This window comes from Colias eurytheme, chromosome 31 (genome assembly GCF_061535395.1).
Source record: "Colias eurytheme isolate Ceu_HAF_F1 chromosome 31, ilColEury1 Martin Lab GWU primary, whole genome shotgun sequence".
Classification (NCBI taxonomy): domain Eukaryota; kingdom Metazoa; phylum Arthropoda; class Insecta; order Lepidoptera; family Pieridae; genus Colias; species Colias eurytheme.
In genome coordinates, this window is record NC_143010.1 from 5,080,664 (window position 1) to 5,107,194 (window position 26,531).

The 26,531-nt window shown below is 32.1% G+C and overlaps 1 protein-coding gene across 1 annotated transcript in view; it reads right to left on the bottom strand.

Moving 5' to 3' along the window:
• LOC149895604 (cytoplasmic aconitate hydratase-like) overlaps nucleotides 1-24,328 on the bottom strand; it is a 38,494-nt gene extending 14,166 nt beyond the window's left edge. The window contains exons 1-11 of the mRNA XM_090118719.1: nucleotides 24,194-24,328; nucleotides 22,562-22,657; nucleotides 21,300-21,463; nucleotides 20,575-20,720; nucleotides 16,275-16,344; nucleotides 15,644-15,706; nucleotides 14,935-15,061; nucleotides 14,387-14,517; nucleotides 13,694-13,865; nucleotides 13,193-13,293; nucleotides 12,383-12,499 (exon numbers count right to left, since the gene is read on the bottom strand). Coding sequence (XP_089974845.1) covers nucleotides 12,383-12,499; nucleotides 13,193-13,293; nucleotides 13,694-13,865; nucleotides 14,387-14,517; nucleotides 14,935-15,061; nucleotides 15,644-15,706; nucleotides 16,275-16,344; nucleotides 20,575-20,720; nucleotides 21,300-21,463; nucleotides 22,562-22,657; nucleotides 24,194-24,200 — 1,194 coding nt within the window. The 5' untranslated portion in view covers nucleotides 24,201-24,328. The remainder of the gene's footprint in view (nucleotides 1-12,382; nucleotides 12,500-13,192; nucleotides 13,294-13,693; nucleotides 13,866-14,386; nucleotides 14,518-14,934; nucleotides 15,062-15,643; nucleotides 15,707-16,274; nucleotides 16,345-20,574; nucleotides 20,721-21,299; nucleotides 21,464-22,561; nucleotides 22,658-24,193) is intronic.
• Between the last annotated feature and the right edge of the window lie 2,203 nt (nucleotides 24,329-26,531).

Genomic DNA, 26,531 nt, shown 5'->3' on the forward strand with positions numbered 1-26,531 from the left:
CGCCCGTGGTACATATTTCGCAATAAAAGGTAGCCTATGTTCTTTCTCAGGGTCTAAAGATTATCTGTGCCAAATTTCATCAAAATCGGTCCAGTAGTTTATGCGTGAAAACCATACATACATACATACATACAAACCTTTCCTCTTTATAATATTAGTATAGATTTAAACGGATGAATCGATTTTAACAAAACCCTGTTAGCTGATACAAAGAGTAATGTTAAGATTATAGAAAAACAGAAAGTTTATATCTATTCAAATCATGGGCGTAGCCACGGTGGGGCAGGGTGGGGCGCTTGCCCCACCCTGGCTCTGACCTGGAAGGTACCTAACCAAATCTAAAAAACTTAATTATCTAGGTACCGAACTTAATATCCGTTAAAAAATTCTCACTCGAAAGTTGTCAGTCGACACAAAAAACTTGCGCTTCTATGTTGCATGATTTAAACCACCTTTGGTGACAGAAAAAGTAGTGTAGTAGTATTACCCCATTTAATAAAGCCGTTTTCATTTAGCCAAATTCGCACTAAATTTCCCATCCAATTTCACTTTTGTTTTAGGTTAAGGGTCACTTACTGACCATAAAAGTACAAAAAGATGACAGATCCAGGTGGAGCTTCGCTCGCAATTTAAAATAAAAGTTTTTGGCTGATATCTCGGAAACTATCTACTTTAAGGCAAAAAATATTTGAATTTTTTTTAAGATAGTAAAATTTTACTTTTTTCATACGTTGTAAACTTTTTTGTAAAACTTTCCGTTTACGATTTAAGGCCTATTTAATGAGCCGGTTAATCGTTTTTGGCAAGTAACTCTTTAAATATTGGATTAATCAATGAAATGCATATATCCATTTTTTAGGATTACTTTATTTGAAACTTTTTTTCTAATGCTTTTTGAGTTATTTAACGTTTAATGTTGGATTACCGAGCGAAAAATAGAAAATTTCAAGGTATGTATGTTTCGTATATAATATGTATTTCGTATAACTAAATAATATTGAGTAGTTATTTTATATTCGGATGCAAGAATAAAATAAAAGGAAATGAAAGGAAAATATTTAAAAAAATGTATTAAAAAAATTTCTATACAAAGTAAAAAAAATCAAAAATCCACTTGCATTGGAAATTTCTTCTTCGTTTTCATTACATCCGTAAAAAAACTTCTGGCCTGCCACGTCACCCACCGAGCGGCGGCATTTCTTACGTACATTGAACGTACAACAAACAAAAGTTGTAGAGAATAAAGTTATCTAAAAACTACATACATGCATTTTATTGGTTAATCCAATATTTTACGAGTTATTAACCAAAAAAGATAAACCGGTTCATTAAATAGTCCATAAACCGTAAGCAGTAAGTTTTACAAAAAAGTTAACAAAATATAAAAGATGTGAAATTTTATTTTCTACAAAAAAGTCTGTGTAACTTTTGCCCTAAAGTGGATAGTTTTCGAGAGATCGGTCAAAAACTATAAGATTGCGAGCAAAGCTCCACCTGTATCTATCAGCATTTTGTGTTTTTATGGTCAATAAGTGACCCTTAACCTAAAACAAAAATGAAATTGAATCGGAAGTGCGAGGTTAATTGCTTTATTTACTGTGTTATGTCTACCATTTTAAACTTAGAGCAATTAAGTTTAAAATGGTAGACATTATTAAATTAGATTAATGCTCTAAGATTTGAAATGGTTTATTTTTCCATTTACATAGACATGTTTAGGATAAAAAGGAATCATATTATTGTACTAGCTTCCGCCCGCGACTCCGTCCGTGCGGAAAAATTAAGAAAGTTATGATTTTTTTTCTACGTATTTTTCCAGGATAAAAAGTATTCCATTTTATGCCCAGGATAATAAGGTATAATTATACCAAGTTTCATCGAAATCGAACCGTTAGTTTTCACGTGATGCCTGAACATACAGACGGACAAATTTTTTTTAATCACATATTTGGGTTTGGTACCGATCCAGTAACGCCCCCTGCTATTTATTTTTTGAATATTTTTTTAATTAAATAAAAATTAAATTAAAATTAATTGACCCTTCTACAGATTTATTATATGTATAGATTAGGGATGAAATTTGCAACATAAACGACTGTATCTTTTGTGTTGATTTATTCATTATTATTTCAGCTTGATACCGCCATGCGTTCTTGAAAAAAAGGTATTTTTGTCTGTCAACACCCTTTTCCTCAGGAACGCGTGGGAGGTATCAAGCTGAAATTTATATCGAATACTCAAGTCTACGGTCTCTTATAGCTGTGAAAAAATGAAAATCAAAAGATACAGCCGTTTTATGCTGCAAATTATCGCAAATTTCGACATTCGCAAGGGAATCAAAACCTACATCGTGAACACAGTCTTGAAATTTGGTTAAAAGCAATGTCTTATAGCACAGATAAAGGAAAAATTGCTAAAACATACATTTTACAGTTACAACATAATAAAAAGTAGGTTTGTTCGGAGCCCTCAGTGCGCGACTCCGACTCGCACTTGGCCGGTTTTTTTTTTTGCCCCACCCTGTGCCCATGGCTAGCTACGCCCATGATTCAAATTCAAATTATTTGCAAGAATTATTATTAAACTACTGAACCGTTTTGAATAAAACTCAGCATGTAGATAGATTCTGGAAGAACATATAGGCTACATTAATTCCCTAATCTAGCTCTATTTATTATCATGTAAAAATAAAAACCCTACGTTAATTCTAATTAAAATCTATCTCAGCACCAAATTTCATGAAATTCCGTTCCGCCGTTTCTACTTAAAAAAAAAATAACAAAAATTCATACATATGTGACACTCATTATTATAAAACTGACCTCAATAAAAAAAATGATGAACAGACAAACAGAAATATATATAAAATATTATTTATAGTATTGTTAGGAAGAGAAATTGCTGTGTTCGCAAAATCAATGTTTTGATTCATCGAGATTTATATTATAAGTTTAATTTTACTTAAGTTAGGTAGTTGTGTTATATTCTCAAATTCTTGGTATGTATGTTAATTTATTTTTTAATTAGTTAAATTATTAAACTAATTTTGGTGCGGTTTTGCTAATGTGGTAAGCTACATTATTACAGTTAGTATATATTTTTAACCGACTTAAAAAAAGATCTCAATAATTTTGTTTCTTTCTGTTTTAATTAAGTTAAATTTATAATATAAATTACATAAAAAATATGATTATTACAGTTTTGCTTCCTCTTCTAGCTAGTTTTTAATAAGACTGAACCGATTATGATAGACTTTTACAGGCAAATAGATGGTATTTATAATAAACAATAACATTATTTTTTTGGTATCCTCTAAAACTGTTGAACAGCAAGTACACACAAATGCCTTTTATAAAAAAGAACTATTATTTTAACGTCCTAAACAAGCAAAAAACGATATTTTATTATTTTTGAACAAACATTCCTCAAAACAAAGTATTTAATTTTTTCTGTCTTTCTTAACAATTCTGTTTATTTTTTTTATTTTTCTAAACAAGTGTCGACCTAATTAGGGATTAACACTAATTTATTATTTAAAAAAATAACGTATTTTGTTACAAAAATACTAATTAACCATTAAGCAAATTGTTATCATTATTTTTCGCAAAATATCAAAAGCTCAAAAATATTTTTACCAACTGTGTTAGAAAATGTTATGTTTTTCGAGTGCATTAATATGTATTATGTTGTACTTATGTTTTTACTCATCATCTATACATATAATAGATCTGTAGAAGGGTCAATTCTGAACATTGAAAATATTGAAAAAATAAATAATAGGGGGCGTTACTGGATCGACACCAAACCTAAATATGTGATAAAAAATTTTTTTGTCTGTCTGTCTGTATGTTCAGACATCACGTAAAAACTAACGGTTCGATTTCGATGAAACTTGGTACAATTATACCTTATTATCCTGGGCATAAAATGGGATACTTTTTATCCTGAAAAGATTCGTAGAAAAAAAATTAATCTTAAATTTTCCGCGCGGACGGAGTCGCGGGCGGAAGCTAGTTTACAATAATTTTATGAATACTTAATAGGTATTCTTTGTTTATTGAGATTATATTCAAAAACTACTCGACCGATTTAAATAAAATGTTTGGCTATTGTATATGGCTACATCTTTACGAAGTAATATTGGCTTAATAGTTATTTTATCCAGGGTTGGCCCCGGAGCAAAGGCAAAAGGCAATGTCCTACTAATATTATAAATGCGAAAGTTTGTGAGGATATACATACTATGTGTATGTATGTTTGTCTTTCTCTTTCATGCAAATATTACTGAACCGATTGCAATGTAATTAAGCATACATATAGACTAACTTGGATTAACACATAGGATAGGTTTTATCCCGGATATCCCACGGGAACGGAAACTATGCGGGTTTTTCTTTGAAAACGCGGGAGAAATCGCGGGCGGAGAGCTCGTATGTAATAATGTGACTTCTAAGAGCTAGCTTATAGCTTACTTCTAGCTTATGTAGTAAGTCCTAAGAAGTAAACTGCTTCATATCTCACAAATGGTAAAAAAAATGATGTGGGACTTATTCAATTCGTTATTTACTTTAACTCTATTCATTTAATACTAGCGGTCCGCCCCGGCTTCGCCCGTGGTACATATTTCGCAATAAAAGGTAGCCTATGTTCTTTCTCAGGGTCTAAAGATTGTCTGTGCCAAATTTCATCAAAATCGGTCCAGTAGTTTATGCGTGTGAAAACCATACATACATACATAATTACAAAACTTTCCTCTTTATAATATTAGTATAGAAAAACACCACAAAACATTATCTTCATTTGAATTTTATCAAAAAAATCAATCAAAATTGTAACCACAAATTATCAGTATGCGGTTTGTTTAATTGCTACAAATTTTATAAATATAAAATTAATATTATTACATAATTATTGTGTTAAAAATACATATTGTGTTGAGGTATTTTATTCAATTTGCAGAATATTCAAGACGTTCGTATTTGTTTAAAATTATATATATATATACAGTGAAACTTGGTTAAGTGGGACCTGGATAAGTGAGAAACCTCCATAACTGGAACTCATGCTGAGGTCCCAACACTTTAGCACTGAATTACCTCTGTTAGTGGGACGAGCTAAACCTCTATATCTGGGATTTGTTCTTTCGATTTATCATCATAGTTACCTCTATAACTGAGACAGCAAGTAAATTTTACATGCATAAACCTCTGTAACTGAGATAACATTGTTTGTTTACTCATTCTTATTCAACCCACAAATTCCACACGTAATTCCAAGTACGTAAGTACAAATTTTGAGCTTCAATTACCTTCAGTTTTAGTTTCGCTTTACTATCATACAGATGTTTATTTGAAAAATGTCAAAACGAAAGCTACAATCGTTATCACCCCTCTGTAAATGAGACAGATATTTATTTATACCTGTATATCTGAGACACTGGGTAAGTGGAATACCTCTATAAGTGAAACGACATTGCAGGTCCCTTGATGTCTCACTTAACCAGGTTTCACTGTATGTATGTTTATCAGCCTGGTTTCCATAACACAAGTGTGAGCTTAGTATGGGATCAGATCGTGTCGTGTGTGAAATATGTCCTGAAATATTTATTTATTTGATAAATGTTGTAAAATTTTAATGGTGACCATGCTCGCTGCAAAGTGTGCGAAACGTCGGGATAATAATAGGGTTAATAAATCGAGTTTAAAATCCGTTAAAATCTATTAATATTTAATACATATGGTGTTTTAACCGACTTGTAAGAAAGGAGGTTTTTGTTCAATCGATTGTGTTGTTATCTATAATATTATAAAGAGTTAAAGTGAATTTGTGAGTTTGTGTTATTGTAGGTGGAAATATCTGCAACTAGTGAATCGATTTTAAAATTTATTTTACTAATAGAAAGCCTAAATAAAAAAATGTCTCGGTCTGGCAGGACACAGAAGGCTGATCACCTATTTGTCCCTGAAGAAAGTCGATCATTGAAACAGATGTATAATGCATCTGCCCCTTACCCCACTAGGGGACATGGGACTTCACTTTCATAGAAAGCCTCGTTAGACTTCGGAGACTTCAGCACAGTAATTTCAAAATTTTCACAATCTGACCAATATATTAACTCCAGTATTAAACATACATACATACAATTTCGCCTATAAACCACTATATGAAAAACACAAAATTAACTTTCCCTAAAAATCAAAATCAGTTCCAGGCATCACCCCAAACATACATAGAAAACAATCCATTCCCACATATGTTTACCTATTTTTTTTTTTGGTGGCAAATAAATGCATTTGAATTTGAACATATCCCCGTGAGAAACATTAATTAATTAAAAACTTCCAAAGAAAACAATTAAGTAAACAAAATCATTAGAAAATTAATGATTAATCCCCTTAATTATATTATTTGCAAATACCCTCAATTATCATTAGGTAATGATGCTTATTCGCGTATAAATACTCATGATTTGATTAAAATCAATCAGTATCAAATACGCATTCATTCGGTAAACATCTATACTTATAACATTATTAATTTGCAAGCTGTAGAATTTGTTTGTTTGTTTGAACGCGTTAATCTCAGGAACTACTAATCCGATTTGAAAAATTATTTCGGTGTTAGATAGCCTATTTATCGAGGAAGGCTATATATCATCACGCTAAGACCAACAGGAGCGGAGCAATGCGGGTAAAACCGCGGAGCACAGCTAGTAAGTGATATCTACAATTCTATGTTTACAGTTGTTTAATAATCATAATAGTGTGACAGTTAGTGTATGTGAGTGTAGTTTTATTTAAGGTAAGTTAGTTTTATAGTCACTCAGTAGTTATATGTCACTGAGTGTACTCAATTTCTTGTAATAACCAACTCATTGACGATTTATAGTGAGGAATAAAGCTAACTCAGAAGACACGTTATCTTGTTATTTAGAGGCAGTAGTTACTAACTCAGTAGGCATGTACAAATTCTGTCACTGGGTGTGTAATTACTGCCACTGAGTGACTTTTTCATCAGTTGCTTGTTCATAAGTACTGCTTCAGAGAGTCAGTGGTCACTCACTCAGTGGACATGTATTATATTCTGTCACTGGGTATGTGATTACTGTTTTTCTATGGCCATTTCGTCTAATGTATTGTTTTTCTTTTGTGTTCTTGGAATCTTATTAGAATACCTTGTCTTTAAGAGATAGTAGTCAGTCACTCATTAGACATGTTTAACATTCTGTCACTGGGTGTCTGATTATTGTCACTCCTTGACAATTTCATCTTTGTCCAACATAGAATATTAAATTTTGTGTTGTTGCATAGTTCATTTCTTAAACATTGTCTTCGAGAGGTAGTAGTCAGCCACTCAGTTGACATGTTTAATATTCTGTCACTGGGTGTCTGATTATTGTCACTTAATGACGATTTCATCTTTGTGCAATTTATTAATTATCCGACGCATTGTTTTATCAGTTTTAAATCATGTAACACAAATATTTTAGTTAAACTGTGTGTTTGCTTAATTATGGAGTAATTATAATCTTCGGAGGATAGTAGGTAATCACGCAATGAGATTTTTGGCATATAAAACCGGAACGATATTTCAAAATAAATTGCACTGTCTTTGAGAGATAGTAGTTAGTCGCTCAGTAGACATGTTTTACATTCTGTCACTGGGTGTTTGATTGCTGCTTTTTTATGACTTACTCATCATTTATTATTATCAAGAAAGTTTCTACAAGAGAATATTTCAGTATCCAAACCAAAGGGTTTGATTATTTACGTTCAATCAGTATAGTCTATAATGAACGGTTGTCACACACTCAGTAGGCATGTACTACATTCTGTCACTGGGTGTTTGAAAACTGCTTTTTTAGACTATTTCATCGGTTCATTTGTTGATATTATTCAAATAATTACCTAAAAATGTGTACTTTATTACAATATTTAAATTCTTATTAAAATGTGTAATTAGTGTCTTTAAGAGGCGGTAGCCACTCACTCAGCAGACATGTTTTATATTCTGTCACTGGGTGTCTGTTTACTGTCACTTACAGACAATTTATTCAGTGTAATGCAATTGAAATATGTTTATTCATGCGATCTACATATATTATCATTGAGAGGTGGTGGTCACTCACTCAGCAGACATGTTTTATATTCTGTCACTGGGTGTGTGATTACTGTCACTCATTGGTTATTGCATCTAAGTTGCAATAAAAAAATTGGTTGTCTGTAAAGTCGGTTTACTGACGATAGAACGTGAAATTGAACGTGACAACGTCTTAAGGCCGATTGTGCTTCTTTGTCGCTCGTTCCGCGCTCTCGCTTGCACTTCAAGCCTTACATGGAACGCCTCAGAGCGAGGTAACGCTGCATGAGTCATGTTTTTTCGAGCGTGCAGCCGGCTCAATCGAATTATAAGACGATGTCACGTCAAAAAATAACTAAAAAACACGCTTTAATACGACGATATTTTTGTGTCGTCGCCGATTCTTGAGAAGTGTGAGGTGTGTGCGAGTTCTTGAGAGGTTGAATTCAATCATTTATTTATTATTTTATTCAGGAAAATATTGACAATTTTTAAATACTAAACAATAAAAAATACACTTCTTTCCGGTTAAGGTGGGTCGAAATCGAATTTAAGAGTCGGTAACGAATACCTATATGAATATACGAATAATATACAGGTGAACCTAATGAGCTTGTTAAAAATGTCTTGAACTGAGGGTAGTCAGTCACTCAGTTGACATGTGCTATATTCTGTCACTGGGTGTCTAATTACTGTCACGGTCAGACGTTATCTCCTGGGAACTATTTTAACAATCTTTGAAGCCTTCATCTGATAATTTTGTTATAAAGGACAGTGATTACTCATTCGGTGGACATGTTTTATATTCTGTCACTGGGTATTTGATTACTGCTTTTTATGGCTGACTCATCTGTGCTTTTTATTTATTAACGTTTTTTTTAACACTATTGTGCTGCCAACATAACAACCCATATATTTTTCTTGAGTGTGTTTAATTATAAGGAATCTTGTAATAGTGTATTTTTTATTATTATAAATTTACTTTTTATCAAAATTTGCAGAGTAGCAGTAGTCACTCACTCAGTAGACATGTTTAATATTCTGTCACTGGGTTTTTGATTACTGTCACTTGGCGAACAATTCGTCTGGAATTTATTTATTATTTAATTTTTGTAAGAAGAGGCCATAAAGCAATGTTCATAATTGCAGGTATGATAACTTTTTCTCTATGACATATTTTTCAAGAAATATAAGAATCTCTTGCAAGTTGAAAATTTCACATTTACCAATATAACTGTATATACTTAACTTGTTATATTAATATCATTTACGTTTATTTCATCGTTTGTATCATTAAGTGGCGGTAGTAACTCACTCAGTTGACATGTTTTGTATTCTGTCACTGGGTATGTTATTACTATCACTTATTGATCATTTCTCCAGAAGCATATCAGATAACATTATTATGAACTAGCTGTGCTACGCGGTTTCACCTGCATTGCTCCGCTCTTGTTGGTCTTAACGTGATGATTTATATCATTACTATATTATTACAGCCTTCCTCGATAAATGGGCTATCTAACACCGAAAGAATTTTGCAAATCGGACCAGAAGTTCCTAAGATTAGCGCGTTCAAATAAACAAACTCTTCAGCTTTTTAATATTAGTATAGATTATTATGAATTTGTTTTTATTTTTGTTGCTTCATGCGTTTTATTCGTCTTTAATGTAAGAATATTGTCTGGGAGAGAAAGTAGTGACTCACTCAGTGGACATGTTTTATATTCTGTCACTGGGTATGTTATTACTGTCGCTTCGTGGATATTTTATGCTTCAGTCATCAGTATTGTGTATATTATGTTATTTATAAATGTGGCTAAAGAGTAGCTTAGGCTACCTTTTTTAACGCGATAAATTATTTTTATTCCTAGGGTAATTTCCTATACGCGGGTAAATCCGCGGACGGAAAGCTGGTTCAAGTATGTGATATAATGCAAATTTATGTGTTTATCTGATTACATTGTTAATATATGATCTGCCTTCAAAGCCAGAGGTCGTGGGTTCGATTCCCACCCGGGGCAAATATTAATTGTGTGATGAACATAGATGTTTGCTCTGTGTCTGGGTGTTAATTATCTATATAAGTATTTATTTAAAATTATATATGTATGTTTATCAGCCATCTGGTTTCCATAACACAAGCGAAAGCTTAGTATGGGATCAGATCGTACCGTGTGTGCAAAAAAAGTGTGTAAAATTGTCCTGAAATATTTATTTATTTATTTATGTATTGTGTCTCATAAAAGTTTTCTATGTATAAATATTTTGTGTGGACGAGACAGTAGTTAGTAACGCAGTAGACATGTAATTTTAATTCTGTCACTGGGTGTCTGATTACCGCTTCTTCATGACTTATTCGACGATATATTGAAAACTAATTTAGCTTATTATGTTGTTATATTGCCTTCAAGATCATTTAGAAAAGAAAAAAATAATGATTGACTCTCCATCTCCCCGTGACCACGCTCGCTGTAAAGTTTTCGATATGTCGGGAAAATGACATAATGAATAAATCGCGTATAAAATCCGTTAACAAGTCTTTAATTTCTAAATGATTGACTGTAAGAAACAGTTATCACTCACTCAGTAAACATGCTATAAATTCTGTCACTGGGTATTTGAAAACTGCATTTTACACGACCTATATACGTTATTTTATTCAAACTTTGAAGAAGAAAAAGAAGCCCATCTTATTTATTTGTGTATGTGTGATTATTATTTTTCAACTTTTCAGTGTATTATTAAATTAATATCAAGAAAAAATGTAAATCTGTCTGTGAGAGAAAGTATTCACTCACTCAGTTGACATGTTATCAATTCTGTCACTGGGTATTTGAAAACTGCTTTTTACACGACCTATATACGTTATTTTATACTCAAACTTTAAATAAGAAAAAGAAGCCCATCTTTTATTTATTTGTGTATGTGTGATTATTATTTTACAACTTTTCTGTGTATTATATAATTAATATCAAGAAAATCTGTCTGTGAGAGAAAGTATTCACTCACTCAGTTGACATGTTATCAATTCTGTCACTGGGTATTTGATTACTGCTTTTTACACGACCAACTCATCTGTGTACATTATTTTATATTCATATTTATTAGATGTTTTTGTAAGTATGTATGTTTTTAGTTTTCTATGGTGTTAGACGTAACTTTTGATTTAATATTTTTGTGGATGAATAGTTGTCACTATTTCCTGTCAAAACATATGCTAGCTTTAGAATACTATAAAATGCCGCGTTCCTTTGACTCGTGGCGCATTCGTACGAATCGTGCCTAGGGGCTCGGACGTTGTTTATACGACGTTCGACCCAACTACCCTCACTTTGCTAATAGTCTTGACTTGCTGCGATTTGTTATCAACTACCTACATCAATCAGGTAGCTGTGTAGAATCGCAGTACATTCTTATTACATTCAAACTAATATTTAACCCGGTCTCGCGAGTAATTTCTTACAATGGAGTTTCTTGCCGATTCTTCTCCATAGATACTGCTTTCCGAATCGGTGGTAAATGTTAAAAACATGTTATGACGATTCAAAAACGCTTCTAGAAGAAGTCTAATTGAATAAATAAATGTTTGAGTTTGAGTTTTTATTACAATGAAAATTATTGCTGTGATTATTTTGTTAGCAAGGAAATCAATTAGGAAGAATAATATACTTTGCCTCGATTTTACATAAAATAAATAAATATATCATGACAATTTTCACACACGGCACGATCTGATCCCATGCTAAGCTTTCGTTTGTATTATGGAAACCAGATGGCTGATAAACAACAATATATAATTTTAAATAAATACTTATATAGATAATTAACACCCAGACACAGAGCAAACATCTATGTTCATCACACAAATATTTGCTCCGGGTGGGAATCGAACCCACGACCTCTGGCTTGGAAGGCAGGGCCACTACCAATCAAGCCAACCGGTCAGTCAAAATACTTTATTTGATCGTTTTTATTACTTTTGTATACATTTACGGTCTTACTTATAAAATGTTACCATTCGCTTTGCAATGGATTAGTTATTGCAATAACCTGTCTTGTATTTATGATTGACGTTTCATGTGAGCAAGAGCAGGACACAGCTATGGTAGAAAATGGTAGAAATTTATCCATTGTTTAACTTTTTATTAGTAAGGCCGTTAATTTTCTGAGAGGGTAGGTTGTCACTCACTCAACTCACACCAACTCACTCAACTTACACGAACTCACTCAACTCACACCTACCCACTCAACTCACACCAACTCACTCAACTCACACCAACTCACTCAACTCACACCAACTCACCTTATTAGTCAAGCACTGCGCGAAGTCCACCTTCATCTCGGACACGGAAACACGGTCCTGCGGTCGTTTTGGTCCACTCACTGACGTCACGACCGTTGATAGGTCCAGTTCGACTATCTGTAATATTATTATGTTTTTTTATTAAGAACTGTTTAATACAAGTAAACTTAAGCTGATATTAATATAGTTAAGTAGTTTCAAGTTCATATAGGCCGTAAATTAAAGTTAGTTTTAGATCTTTTAACTGTAACTACATTGTTGCCTGAAATAGATAAAAAAAATAACCGATATTGTGGCGATTATACAACAAAAATGTAACGTTTATTTTTGTTATTTACAAATATTTAATACAAGTTAATGTGAAGTTTGATAGCAATAGTATTCAAAAAAATCATTCACTCAATCGTTAATTCACTAAAAATATGTTTAGTGAATGAGTGATTCAGATATTTGTAATGTTCCTTGAAGTACGAGGATGGTTCTTATGTAGAGAAAACGTAAACATGTACCACGAGCGAAGCCGGGGCGGGCCGCTAGTATATAATATAAGTAACTCATAAATGTTATCTATATACAATAATAAAAGGATATTTTTAAAAATTATTACATTGTTTCTTTTAAATAATATTATGAGAAAATTATATGCAATAACCCAGTAATGCTAAGTTTACTGTAGGTCAATATTTTTTTTATTAGTTTTTACCGAAATCATTGATGAACAAACATTTAGTTATTTTTATCCTATCGTAAGATAAAATTACATTTTAATATGTAGGATATATATCTTTTTGTAAGTACGTTCACACATACCTCAGAAAACACTGGATCTTGTTCCGGATTCGTGTAGTCTCTAAACTGTTTTGTCGCTTTCAAATATTCTCTTATTATGTTAATTTTTTCAGCGGGCCGATCTGGAATAAAATATTATAATAATTATTTATATTATTCTAAATCATGTACATATTTTTGATAAAAAAATTTGAAATGTCACTCAAGAACGGGTGAACGGATTTTGATTAAGTAATTTTTGTTTGTTGAATTATAGAATCATCACTTGTAAAATGAATTAGTGTGTTTCTACATGATATATGAATTTTTATGTATTTTACGAATTTTTCAACTTGATTATGATGACTTATTGAGTTTGAGTAGATGGATTTTTTATACTTTGTTGTTGAGTTTGAGTGTGATTAACACATAATTTTGAGTTTGAGTACTATTACCATAAGTGATATCGTACATGTGTTTTATTATTATGATTGTGAGTTTGAGTTTGAGTACGACTTAAGTGACTATTGAGTAGATACTCACTGGTCTGGGACAAATAATCCAGCGATCTCTCATCAACGGGGAAATGTGCCACAGTTGCCCCAAACTCGGGGCACATGTTGGCCACAGTTGCCCTATCGGCTATACTTAGGGCAGATACACCGGGACCGAAGAATTCAACGAACTTGCCCACCACACCTAGGGAACGGAGGTGCTGGAAGTGATGGGATTTTGTTGAGTGATACATAATTAAAAAAATAACAAGAATGTTATCAAAATACTTTGCAGAAAGGATGTTAATAAATTATATCGTAAAAAATATAATATAAATTAATTTACAATTTTAACTTTATAAAAATAGACATGCAATTTCTAGGTCATATATTATGTAAAAACATTTTAATATTCCTCTATTCATTTCTTCATTCATTCATTCACAAACCTTAGTAATAGTTCAGTAGACGTTGCCATAGAGTTCAATTAAAATTTTACTTAATTCATTCATTCCTACAATAACCTTAGTAATAGTCAGTACAATATCATTAGATATAGCCATAGGTTTCAATTTAAAAATATCTTAATTAATTCATTCATTCATTCCTTCAATCATTCATTCTATCACTTACCTTAGTAATAGTAATCACAAGGTCAGTAGACGTAGCCATAGGCTTCAATTTAAAAATATCTTAAATAATTCATTCATTCCGTCATTCATTCATTCATTCACTCACTAACCTTAGTAATAGTAAGCACAAGGTCAGTAGACGTAGCCATAGGGTTCAATTCCCCACTAAGTTTATATCCCACTACTTTTGGTAGTAACATGCTCGTCGCTTGACCTAACATTACAGCTTCCGCTTCAATACCTGTAAATATAATTTAAAATAATAATTAAAAAATCTATACTTTATATTATAATCTATACTTTAAAAAAGCTAAATAGTTTGTTGGTTTGAACGCGGTAATCTCGGAAACTACTGGTCCGATTTGAAAAATTCTTTCAGTGTTAGATAGCCCATTTATCGAGGAAGGCTATAGGCTATATATCATTACGCTAAGACCAACAGGAGCGGAGCAATGCGGGTGAAACCGCGGAGCACAACAAGTTATTTTAATAAAGAAATACTTAGGATGAGTTAAAATTTGCAAATTTTTGTGACGTTGCAAGGAAAAGTTAGGAAAGATTTGTTTTTTTTTAGTTTGAGTTGGCGTAGAGATTGAGTTCTGGTTTGACTATAAGTTAAATATGATATGAGTTTGAGTAAGACTTGAGTTCAACTCACCCCCCGCGCCCCATCCCACGACTCCAAGCCCATTTATCATGGTTGTATGACTGTCAGTGCCAACAACAGAGTCGGGGTATAAAATATCATCCGTGAATACCACGCGGGCTAAATACTCCAAGTTCACCTGAAAAATAAATCAAATCAAGTATAAAAATTAATTGAAATAGAATGATTTAAAATAAGAGCCGAAGAGAGAGTTTCTTGCCGGTTCTTCTCCGTAGATACTGCTTTCCGAATCGGTGGTAAATGTTACAAATATGTAATGACGTTTCAAAAGTGCTTCTAGAAGAACTAAGAAGTCTAATTGAATAAATAAATGTTTGAGTTTGAGTTTGAGCCTTCAAAATTAGTTCATCGGAAAGTTCTCGAGATACCCGAAAAAAAAATAGTCAAATTAATAAAAGCGTGTAAGAATACAATTTACTCATTATAATTTTCATATTATTATAGGTATAAATTTATATTTATTATAGGTATTAAAATAAAACATAAATGAAACATGAATGAATGGAAATTACACACTTATAAAAAACACTCATTCAGAAAAAAACACTCAAAATTTTCATAAGTACAAGTGCAAACAACCTCTTATTTCCAGACGGATATCCTTTATATGGTATCTGATCTTTTATAGACCACATATTGACTTATTTTTTATAATTTTTAAAATAAAAATCTAATAAATAGTACAATAAAATATATTTACCTGATGTACAATGCCTGAACCAGGAGGTACTATCATCATATTGTTGAATGCTTGCGCTCCCCACTAGAGAAAAATTGAGTTCATTTAATAAATATCACTACATAGTATAAAACAAAGTCGCTTTCTCTGTCCCTATGTCCATATGTATGCTTAAATCTTTAAAACTACGCAACGGATTTTGATGCGGTTTTTTTAATAGATAGAGTGATTCAAGAGGAAGGTTTTGTATATAATTTATTAGGTTTTAGACAAAGCGGGCAAAGCCGCGGGCGGTAAGCTAGTATAAAATAATAATATAAATATATTAAGAAACTCATTAAAATATATCTATTGTAATAATTATCATATAAATAATCTATAATAAAATAAATCTATAGTATTAAAACGTGAACGTCTGTCTGTATGTTACACTTACAGCTAAATTACTGTACTAATTTCGATGAAATTTCGAATAAAACAGTTAGAACCAGGATCTAAAATAGGCAACTGTTATTATTTGTTTATTATTATAAATAAATGTCATTAATTTTTTAATTCCTGAAATATTTTTCAATATTTCGCTGTGATAAAAATTTAATAGTCTTTTTTTACAGTCGGTTAAAATATACGATAAAATAATGTAAAGACTTACCTTCAAAAATTGGAATCTCTCCTTGTTCCTTTCAAATTCAAGCTCTTGGTTCTTATTTAAAGCATCGGTGCTGAAATTTATTAAAATTTATTAAAAATTATTTTAACTACTAGCGGTCCGCCCCGGCTTCGCCCGTGGTACATATTTCGCAATAAAAGGTAGCCTATGTTCTTTCTCAGGGTCTAAAGATTGTCTGTGCCAAATTTCATCAAAATCGGTTAAGAGGTTTAAGCGGGAAAGCGTAACAGACAGACGGAGTTACTTTCGGATTTATAACATTAGTAGGATAACATAATCCTACTAATGTTATAAATGCAAAAGTTTGTGAGGATGGATGTGTGTGTGTGTGTGTTTGTTACTGAACCAATTACAATGAAATTTAACACACATATAGAGGGTAACTTGGATTAACACATAGGATAGGTTTTATCCCTTAAATCCCACGGGAACGGGAACTATCTGGGTTTTCCTTTGAAAACGCGGGCGAAGCCGCGGGCGGAAAGCTAGTAGATAATAAAAGCGAAAGAAAGATAAGATAGTAAAAGCGATAAGGCCACCCTTTGCTGTTTCTGTTAAAGTTTATTTTCAAAGTCATAAAGCATTTTCATTCATTCATTCATTCATATATAACTAGTGGTCCGCCCCGGCTTCGCCCGTGGTACATATTTTGCAATATAGCCTATGTCCTTTCTCGGGTATCAAAATATCTCCATACCAAATTTCATGCAAATTGGTTCAGTAGTTTAGGCGTGATTGAGTAACAGACAGAGTTACTTTCGCATTTATAATCATCAATCAATACATATAATAAAATTCTAGAAAAGTGGTGTCTGTACAATGAAAATTCAAAATATGTAAAAAAAAATTAGCAGGGGTTATTACTAAATCGATCCCAAACCCAAAACTGTTGTTAAAAAAATTTTTGTCTGTTTGTCTGTTTGTCGGTTTGTCTGTTTGTCTGTATGTTTGAACACGCTAATCTCAGAAACGGCTTATCCGATTTAGATGCGGTTTTCACTAATATATTGTGGTAAGCTTCATTTAACATTTAGTGTTTATTTCATGTCAATCGGTTCATAAATAAAAAAGTTATGACCATTTAAGTAATCACAGCGAACATTTGCTAAGGCATTCTATACATGAATTACTTTATTACGTAAATTATACGCTAAAGTTATTCCTTGACATGTCCAGATGATCATATCGAAAGTCCCCAAGCGTGGGGGGGGTGGTTATGCTGAGGGGGTAGTAGGGGGGGTCAAAGGAACTTTATTTAGATTTTTGCTCATAAGACTAAAACCTGCACAAATATGTAGCATTATGGTTACTTCTAGGTAAATTTTCTATATAAAAGGTCTTTGAAATTATGTCGTAGGTATTATTTTTAACCCCCGACGCAAAAAGAGGGGTGTTATGTCCGCTATGTGTGTATTGCGTGTCTGTCTGTGCCACCGTAGCTCGCTAACGGGTAATACCAATTAGATGCGTTTTTTTGTTACATTAGTTGTTTATTATATTATACAGGGTGTAATCGTTAAGTGTGCACAGGCGATTATTCCGTAACTATTACATATATCAAAAAACTTTAAACTGATATCGAAAGTACTTAACCTAATGAGTAAAATGGCCATAATAAATTTTAAAAAATAATACGAGAAATATCTAAAAAATTAACTTTAAACCCTCCCATACATTTAGTATGAGATATGAATATCCCATGTACATGGGTTGATCCAAAAGTAATGATAATCAATATTAAACAAGGTCATTACAGTTAAAATAATTATGTATTTCTCTAGATAGTCTTCTAACTAGATAATATACTTCGATATTTTTTTTTCCTTAACTTAGAAAAAAAAAACTTTGACTTCATCTACAAAAACCCCTCAAAATCGGCCATCACTTCGCTGTCGTCTTAAAATTTCTTGTATCGACGGTGTTTCCTGTGCCAAGGTAAGAGATAGAATTAACTAGGAGCTAGATCTTACAAACAGGGTGGGTGTTCAAGCATTTTCAATGCCGATTTTTGATTGGCAGCCATCGCAACTGACGCTTTGTGATCTGGTGCGTTGTCTTGGTGAACCAACATTCAAGACCGAAGTTTGCCATGTCTCTTTTTCTTACTAACCTACCCGCAATCTTTTAATTTGGTCTGTGTAGTAAGAGCCCTGTGTAGTAGTGGCTACCTTCTTAAAATATTCCACATTTCTTCAGCGTCCCAAAAAACTACGGCTTTAATCTATCCCACTAATTTTCACTTTGAAAATCTTCACCGTCACTTTGGAAGCTCGCATCCAGGCCATTGATTGTTTCTTGGTTTCAGCATAAACATGGTGAACCCAGGTAACGCCCATGGTCACAAATCGTGACAAAAAATTATCCTGATCTCATTAAAAATTTAGAAATTCACCCTCTAAATGTCGAATCGTTGTTTCTTCTTTTCGTCGGGAAACATTCTGGCTCGCACTGTTCACATTAAAATTAATGTTAATACTTGGAAACGTGGCCTGTAGATATAATTTTTTTGTGATAACTTAGTGATTACATGAGCAAGCATAAAACATTTATTTTATATTTTTATGTGCTCAGGAAATACCCAATTATCATTACTTTTGGATCAACCTATACATTTAATATGAAAGATTTTAGCTTTTTTTTTTGTTTTTTTTGGTTTTCTGCTTTAATTACTTCGCAAATTTGGAGGGAAGTTCATTTAGAAACTGTAAATAGACCTCCTCATTGTATTGCACAATAAGGACGTCACTTCGAAAATCTACTATGAATACAAAATGTATGGGAAATAAATTGTATGGGAGCGTTTAATGTAACATTTTTGGTTATTTCTCGTTTTATTTTTAAAAATTTATTATGGCCATTTTACTCGTTAGGTTAAGTACTTTCGATATCAGTTTAAAGTTTTTTGATATCTGCAATAGTTACGGAATAATCGCTTGTGCACACTTAACGATTACACCCTGTATAGGGGTAAGTGGGAATGAAAAAACGAATGTTAGTTGTTAATGTAGGTTGTTAATGTAGGTTATACCCAAGTGATATATCAAATGAAAATAGACGACATGTCAGAAACAATTAGTCAAATTTTATCAAAATCGGTTCATCCATTTATTTGATATAGGGGTAAAAGTGGGAATAAATAAATGAATTTTATCAAATATACTCAAGTGACGTATCTAATGAAAGACATGACGTGTAAAGTACAATAAGACATATTTTATCAAAATTGGTTCATCCATTTATTGGATAAAAGTGGCAATAAAAGTATATAGAGGGGTAAAAGTGGGAATTAAAAATACGAATGTTGTCTGTTATACCCAAGTGATATATCAAATGAAAAAAGATGACCTGTCAGAAACAATTAAGTAGTCCAATGTTATCAAAATCGGTTCATCCATTTATTTGATATAGGGGTAAATAAATTTTATCAAATATACTCAAGTGACTTATCTAATGAAAGACATGACGTGTAAAGTACAATAAGACATATTTTATCAAAATTGGTTCATCCATTTATTGGATATAGGTATAAAAGTGGGAATAAAAGTTGTCAAATAATATACCCAAGTGCCATATCAAATGAAAGGGCATGACCTGACGTGAGAAGTATGATGAGGCATATTTAATCAAAATCGGTTCATCCATTTATTGATTTATAGCGGTAAAAGTGGGAATGAATAATCGAATGTGGTCAAATAATATAATCAAGCGGCATATCAAATGACGTGTGAATTACAATTAGTCATGTTTTATCAAAATTGGTTAATCTGTTTATTACATATAGGGCACCTTAGGGGTGATAGTGGGGATAAATAATCCAAATGGAGTAGGTACCAAACGAAAGGATATGACATGTACATAATATATAGGTATGATTAGACATGGTTTAGATCAAAATCGGTTCTGCCATTTACTAGGGGTGAAAGGGAAAAGTTGAACGTCTGTGAAAGTAGAAGGAATATGGGAGCGGGAGAATAACCACATCCTGGAAATTTTGAACTCTTCTGTACCTACCTAAGTTTTATACCTAGCTCAGTTTAGTAATAAATTTTACTAACAGTTCTTTTGTGTTATTATTTATTTTATTTCTTAACTTTATAATAATGTGTAAGTACTTATAATTTAGTTGTATATGATAGTACGTGTTTCAAGACGTGTTTACTCAATAATTGTGTGTTAAGTAGTAACTACTATGCAGTCACTATTCCACGCGGACGAAGTCGCGGGCACAGCTAGTATTATATAAGTATATAAGTACCTATATAAGTATGGATGTTAAATATACCTTCTAGAAAAATCAACTTGCACGGAATGATCTATAACCAGATCGGCTGGGCAGATCGGATTGATCTTATCTGGATCACCTCCTAGATCCTTTACAGCATCACGCATCGCTGCGAAATCAACCACTGCCGGTACTCCTGTTAAATCCTGGAATATTTGGAAATTTATTAGTACTTTCTTGATTTTTTTGTTTTATTTTACGCAAGTATTATGCCCGCGGCTTCGCCCGCTTTGTCAAAAAACCAAATAAATTATATACTAAAACCTTCCTCTTGAATCACTGTATCTATTAAAAAAAACCGCATCAAAATCCGTTGCGTAGTTTAAAAGATTTAAGCATACATAGGGACAGAAAAAGCGACTTTGTTTTATACTATGTAGTGATTATACACAAGAATTTAAAGACTAACGGATTTTAAACGCGAAAATGTTTTGATGGTCATAAAAATTGTTTCACAATATCAGTAAAGTCAACGGGTAAAGTGCTTAAAATTACGGTATAAATAATATCTATACTTATATTATAAAGCTGAAGAGTTTGTTTGCACGCGCTAATCTCGGGAACTACTGGTCCGATTTGAAATATTATTTCGGTGTTAGATAGCCCATTTATCGAGGAAGGCTATAGGCTATATATTATCACGCTAAGACCAACAGGAGCAACACGCGGGTGAAACCGCAGAGCACAGCTAGTCAAATATAAAAAAAATTAATAAAAATATATACCTGCAGAATAACCCTAGCGGGTTTAAAAGCAACTTCAACATCATCAGTTTTCTGGTTCACTTCCCAGTTCAATACATTCTCGACATCCTGCGGTAATACTTGAAAACCATCGCAGTTACGAACACATGACTCTAGGAGTACCCTGATGCTGTAGGGCAGACGATCTGGAATGAATGAAGGAACAAATGAATGAATGAATGAATAAAAAGTGTATTTAATATAATTCAAATTCAAATCATCTATCGCATACCAATACATTTTACACACATATTAGCAACCTTATGCAGGTATTGCAATACAATCATATATTTAAATCACGTACATTAACATTTTACAATAATCATATTAAAAATAAAAATAATGAAAAATGATAATATATAATTTAATCCGTCCGGAATTATACATATAATAAAGTGGGTATTTAGATTTATATTGCTTTATCAAAAGAATATAGTCAAAGTATCAGAATGGGGTCTTTTTTATGTTTTCGAACACAAACAAAAAGATAATGTTGATGAATGAAAATAAGAGCGTGTGTGCAGACTGCCGAGCACACGTGTCAAAAGTGATACTTCTTTTCCCAAAATCGTCTCCTTACTCCATGACGTGACGGTATAGCCATGACGCGACCTTGAAATTTTACTCTCAACGCGCCTAAAGAAGTATCACTTCAAAACAATATACAACTGAATTCAGTATGTCCATTTATTTTGAAGTCAGTTGAAAAAACATTATTTACATTAAAACAACAAGAATATTTATTATACATGTATACTAAGCGCGAAGGGACTTGTAGTTTTACACTGATCACGTAAAAAATACTTAAACAACAAAATTACGTCAAAATTTTTTTGCTAAATTTTCCTGAAAATCCATGTTTTCTTCTCTAACTTCGCGCAGCCGGCATATACCGCTTCTCTAATGCGTCTGGAATTTTATAAGTATTTTTTACGTACTCAGCATATGCAAAACTATTACCTCATTTGAGCTTAGTATACCAACAGTGGGACACCCCTATATTATTTTTTTTTTTTTTTTTATTATTATTATATCTGCGATCAGTCGCTAGACTATAAGCGGATATGTTGAAGGCGCGTCTGGCAGGAAGGATGCTGCTCCCATCGGAGTCCACCCTTTATTTTATCGGGCTTGGTAGCCGGCAGTGTTGGCTAGTCAAAAATGTCTCGTCGCACCCCTATATTATTACTATTAATTAATTAGCACTAACTACTAACATTTGTAGCAATTATTACAACACTTACCATATTTATCTCCAAGTGCGACTACATCATAGTATTTATAAGTCTTTCCGTTAACTTCCAAAGTCTTCAACAACTTGTTGTATGGGTTGTTTGGGACTGCAAATAAAACAGTACTTTAAAAATATGAACTTAATATGTATCTTGTACTTAGGGCAAAAACTTTAAATACATTAATAATAGTAACAAGTTGAATCTATCATTCTGCTATAAAATAATATGCAAAAGGTTAAATTTTAATGAAAAAATACATTATTCTTTTTTTTTCATTACATTCTGTGTTAAATAAAAAAAAATATGTTCCATGTTTAAAAGGTTAGCTTTTTAATTAAATCAAGTCTCATTAGTCATTGCCTATTAAAAATATCTCTCATAAAACATAATTATCAACAGTGAATTGGCAATATTAAATTTAAAAACATTTTTTTTTTTATTGAATATTTGTACTCCAATAATTAAAATATTAAATGTAATAATATTTCAAAATTAATAGAGTAATTAATTCTACTTCTCTCTGACATAATTTTAACAATTAAAGGGAAAATATTAGAAGACTAATATAATTTACTAATTATAGTTCCGCCTCAAGAATTAAGCAATATATTTCCTTAATTTCAATATTGTTTAATAATCAATTATTGCACGCCTCATAAGCGAAGCGTTGAGGTGGGTACTACTGTCACTTCGCGCAAAACATCTGATTTTTCAAACTTAAAATGTCTTTATGTATCATACATTGCACTTGTAAGATAATACATACACACACATATTAAGAAAAAACACTATTTTTAACGTTCATGATATTTTTGATGTCATTTTTGTTATTTAAACTAGTTAAAAAACAGTTTAAAAAAGTTTTGTCTTGGACGTCCGTGTGTCTGTATGTGCGGATCCTTTTTCTTGTTAACACGATAGCGACCGAAATACTTTACTAATCGAGTCTTTTTTTTTCTCTTACGCTTGAGTATACTCAGGAATAGAACCCTTTCATTTTTCAGGGTCTGATTCGATGTGGTTTAATTGTTATTAAATAAACAAAAATAATAATTAATAAATATTTATTAAAAAAAAATTATGAGGCGTGCACTTTTGGATTTTACAAATTATTTTTTATCTTTATGCTTCTGTGACATAAAATAGCTATAAAACATCTTTATCTGTGCTAAGGCTATTTTTTTTTACTTAAAGTTAGATCAAGGTCTTATCAATGGTTATCATCATAAAGTAATAAAAATAGATATACTATAAAACTTCTATAAAATTGTAATAGAAACGAAATTTAGTACAAAACTAATTTACATTTTTATGCATAAATTTATGAAACAAATTTAAATATTAACGCCGACTTTGACCTCCAATACCGAATCGTAATTGATAGTGTACCTTAGGGTTTAAAGGTTAATTGAATATTTAAATCATAGTTGTACCTACAAAGTTAAGCACAAAATAAACATCATATAACAGTTGATAGGTTAAGTGCGATAAATACATTCGATAAACAGAAGTCATGAGATTCCTCTCGCAAAATGATAAGATAAAAGAAAAATAATTTATGCAGGAAAATGAAATGGAATGTTGATAGAATGATAACAGATAGTGCTATTCGAAATTTGAAAAATTAAAAAAAATACGCACCCGCCATGACTCCGTGCTGAAAAGTCACGTATGATTTAGGGATCGTTGCACACTGAAGTATTTATCAAATTTTCTATAATAACGTCGCGTAAATACCGAACGTACGTCGTGAGATTTATTCACGCAACTGCAAAGAGTAGGATTAGGACGGATTAGGATTAGATGATGTCATTGACAGTGACATTGACGTTAAACCATATTTATTCTGTGAAGCAAATGAGTAAAACACGGAAACATAAATTTCCAAAAAAATATATGAAGAGAATATGAAGAAAACTTGATATAATACTATTATTAAGGGTATATTATATTATTTATCTATACTTAATATTATAAAGCTAAAGAGTTTGTTTGTTTGTTTGAACGCGCAAATCTCAGGAGCTACTGGTCCGATTTGAAAAATTCTTTCGCTGTTAGATAGCCCATAGGCTATAATATATCATCACGCTAAGACCAACAGGAGGGTAGTCACGTGGGTGAAACCGCGGGGTGCAGCTAGTTATAAGATATATTTTCTATCTACCCTCTATAATGTTAGAACACGTTTATCAAACAAAAGTTACAAGCAAGAACGTTACTTATACGATGCGAAGTGAATGAATCTACTGCCGTATTTTTCCAGTCACTGAAACAAAATCCTGGTAAGTTAAAAAATCAAACGTTTGGTAATATTTACCATCATCATCAGCGTTGGTTAAAATATTATATTGTACTGAATTTCTATAGCGGCGTTTATATATTCTATCAAATTTTAAGATTGGATGTAATAATAGTTACCTACTCAGAATTAGGAATTTAACATTTATTACGTTTCGAACATCTCTATTTCTTAAATAAACACATTCGTGCGAATAGAGAGCTGAATAGGTAAAGTCCGGTCGCGGAGCAGAAAGAATTTCGTACAATGACCTCTTTACCTACTGACAGTGGCCACAAACATTTTTGAATGAAGTGCAGTTTACATGAAATATTTTGAGGAGAAAATGTTTTTTACTAATTTATTAAATAAATGTCCTTTATTCATTTACAATACTTATTAGTTAGTAACATTTTAACTTTTTCAATAATCACGATATATTATATAAAAAAAGTGTGCGTGTACACACATAAGAAGTGAAACTTCTTTATGACCTTATTTTTCAAAAAATAATTTACTATGTAGGTACAATATTACAGAAATACGTAAGTCTAACACGCGATTTCGACTTAGGCGGATTTTGATTGGACATAAAGAGTTTGAGGTTTATTCTTATAAATGTTGAATTCACAAAATCATAGTGTTGCCGCTCGATAGTCCACTATCGATAGTCTATCGATTAACTATCGATAGTTGGGGAAAAGCAATAGTATCGATAGCACTATCGATACTATCGATAGTGTCGATACTATCGATAGTATCGATAGTCCTATAAGCGTAAATACTATCGACACATAGCAATACCATCGATAGTATCGATACTATCGAAGCTCAATATCGAACGAACTATCGATACTATCGATAGTGTCAATACTATCGAAGCTCAATATCGAACGAACTATCGATACTATCGATAGTGTCGATACTATCGATAATATCGTCCCATCGATAGTGACCTTTTTCTCGATAGTATTGCTTTATCAATAATATTATAGTGGATGACAGAGAACTAGATGTTAGAACTAGATGTCTCTTTATTACAACGATTAAACCAAATACTAGTCTTAACTTTTAAACTGAGTCATAATATGGGTCGGTGGCACTGACTGACCCATTATACCAAGAAATCGTGAACAATACTATTGCACAATTTACTACTATCGATAGCTCAAAACTATCGATAGTATCAGTACTATCGATAGTATCGATTGTAGTTGCAATATTCAGTAGCAATAGTATCGATACTATCGACAGTATCGATAGTATAGCAACTATTGGCAATCAATACTATCGATTTTATCGATACTATTGCAGTTCATCAATAGTATTCCATGATTAACGCTATCGATAGTATCGATAGTATCGATAATATCGATACTATCGATAGTGCTATCGATATTCTGACTTATTTTCAAGGTCAACTATCGATAGTCAAACTATCGATAGTTCGGCAACACTACAAAATCATAATTGAACATCTGACACCAATCAAGCAAACACAAACCTTACGCTCTCAGGTTAAAGGTTTACAATCCCTAAGGACGGCGGTCATTGCACCTGTGCGAGCAAGACAGATTATTTTTACAAGGGAGTGACAGTGACAGGTAATAACAGGTTAATGTACGAAATTCTTCCTGCTCCGCGACCGGACTTTAGGCAAATTACAGACACAATTGTATAAACAGGATGAAAAAGGATAAA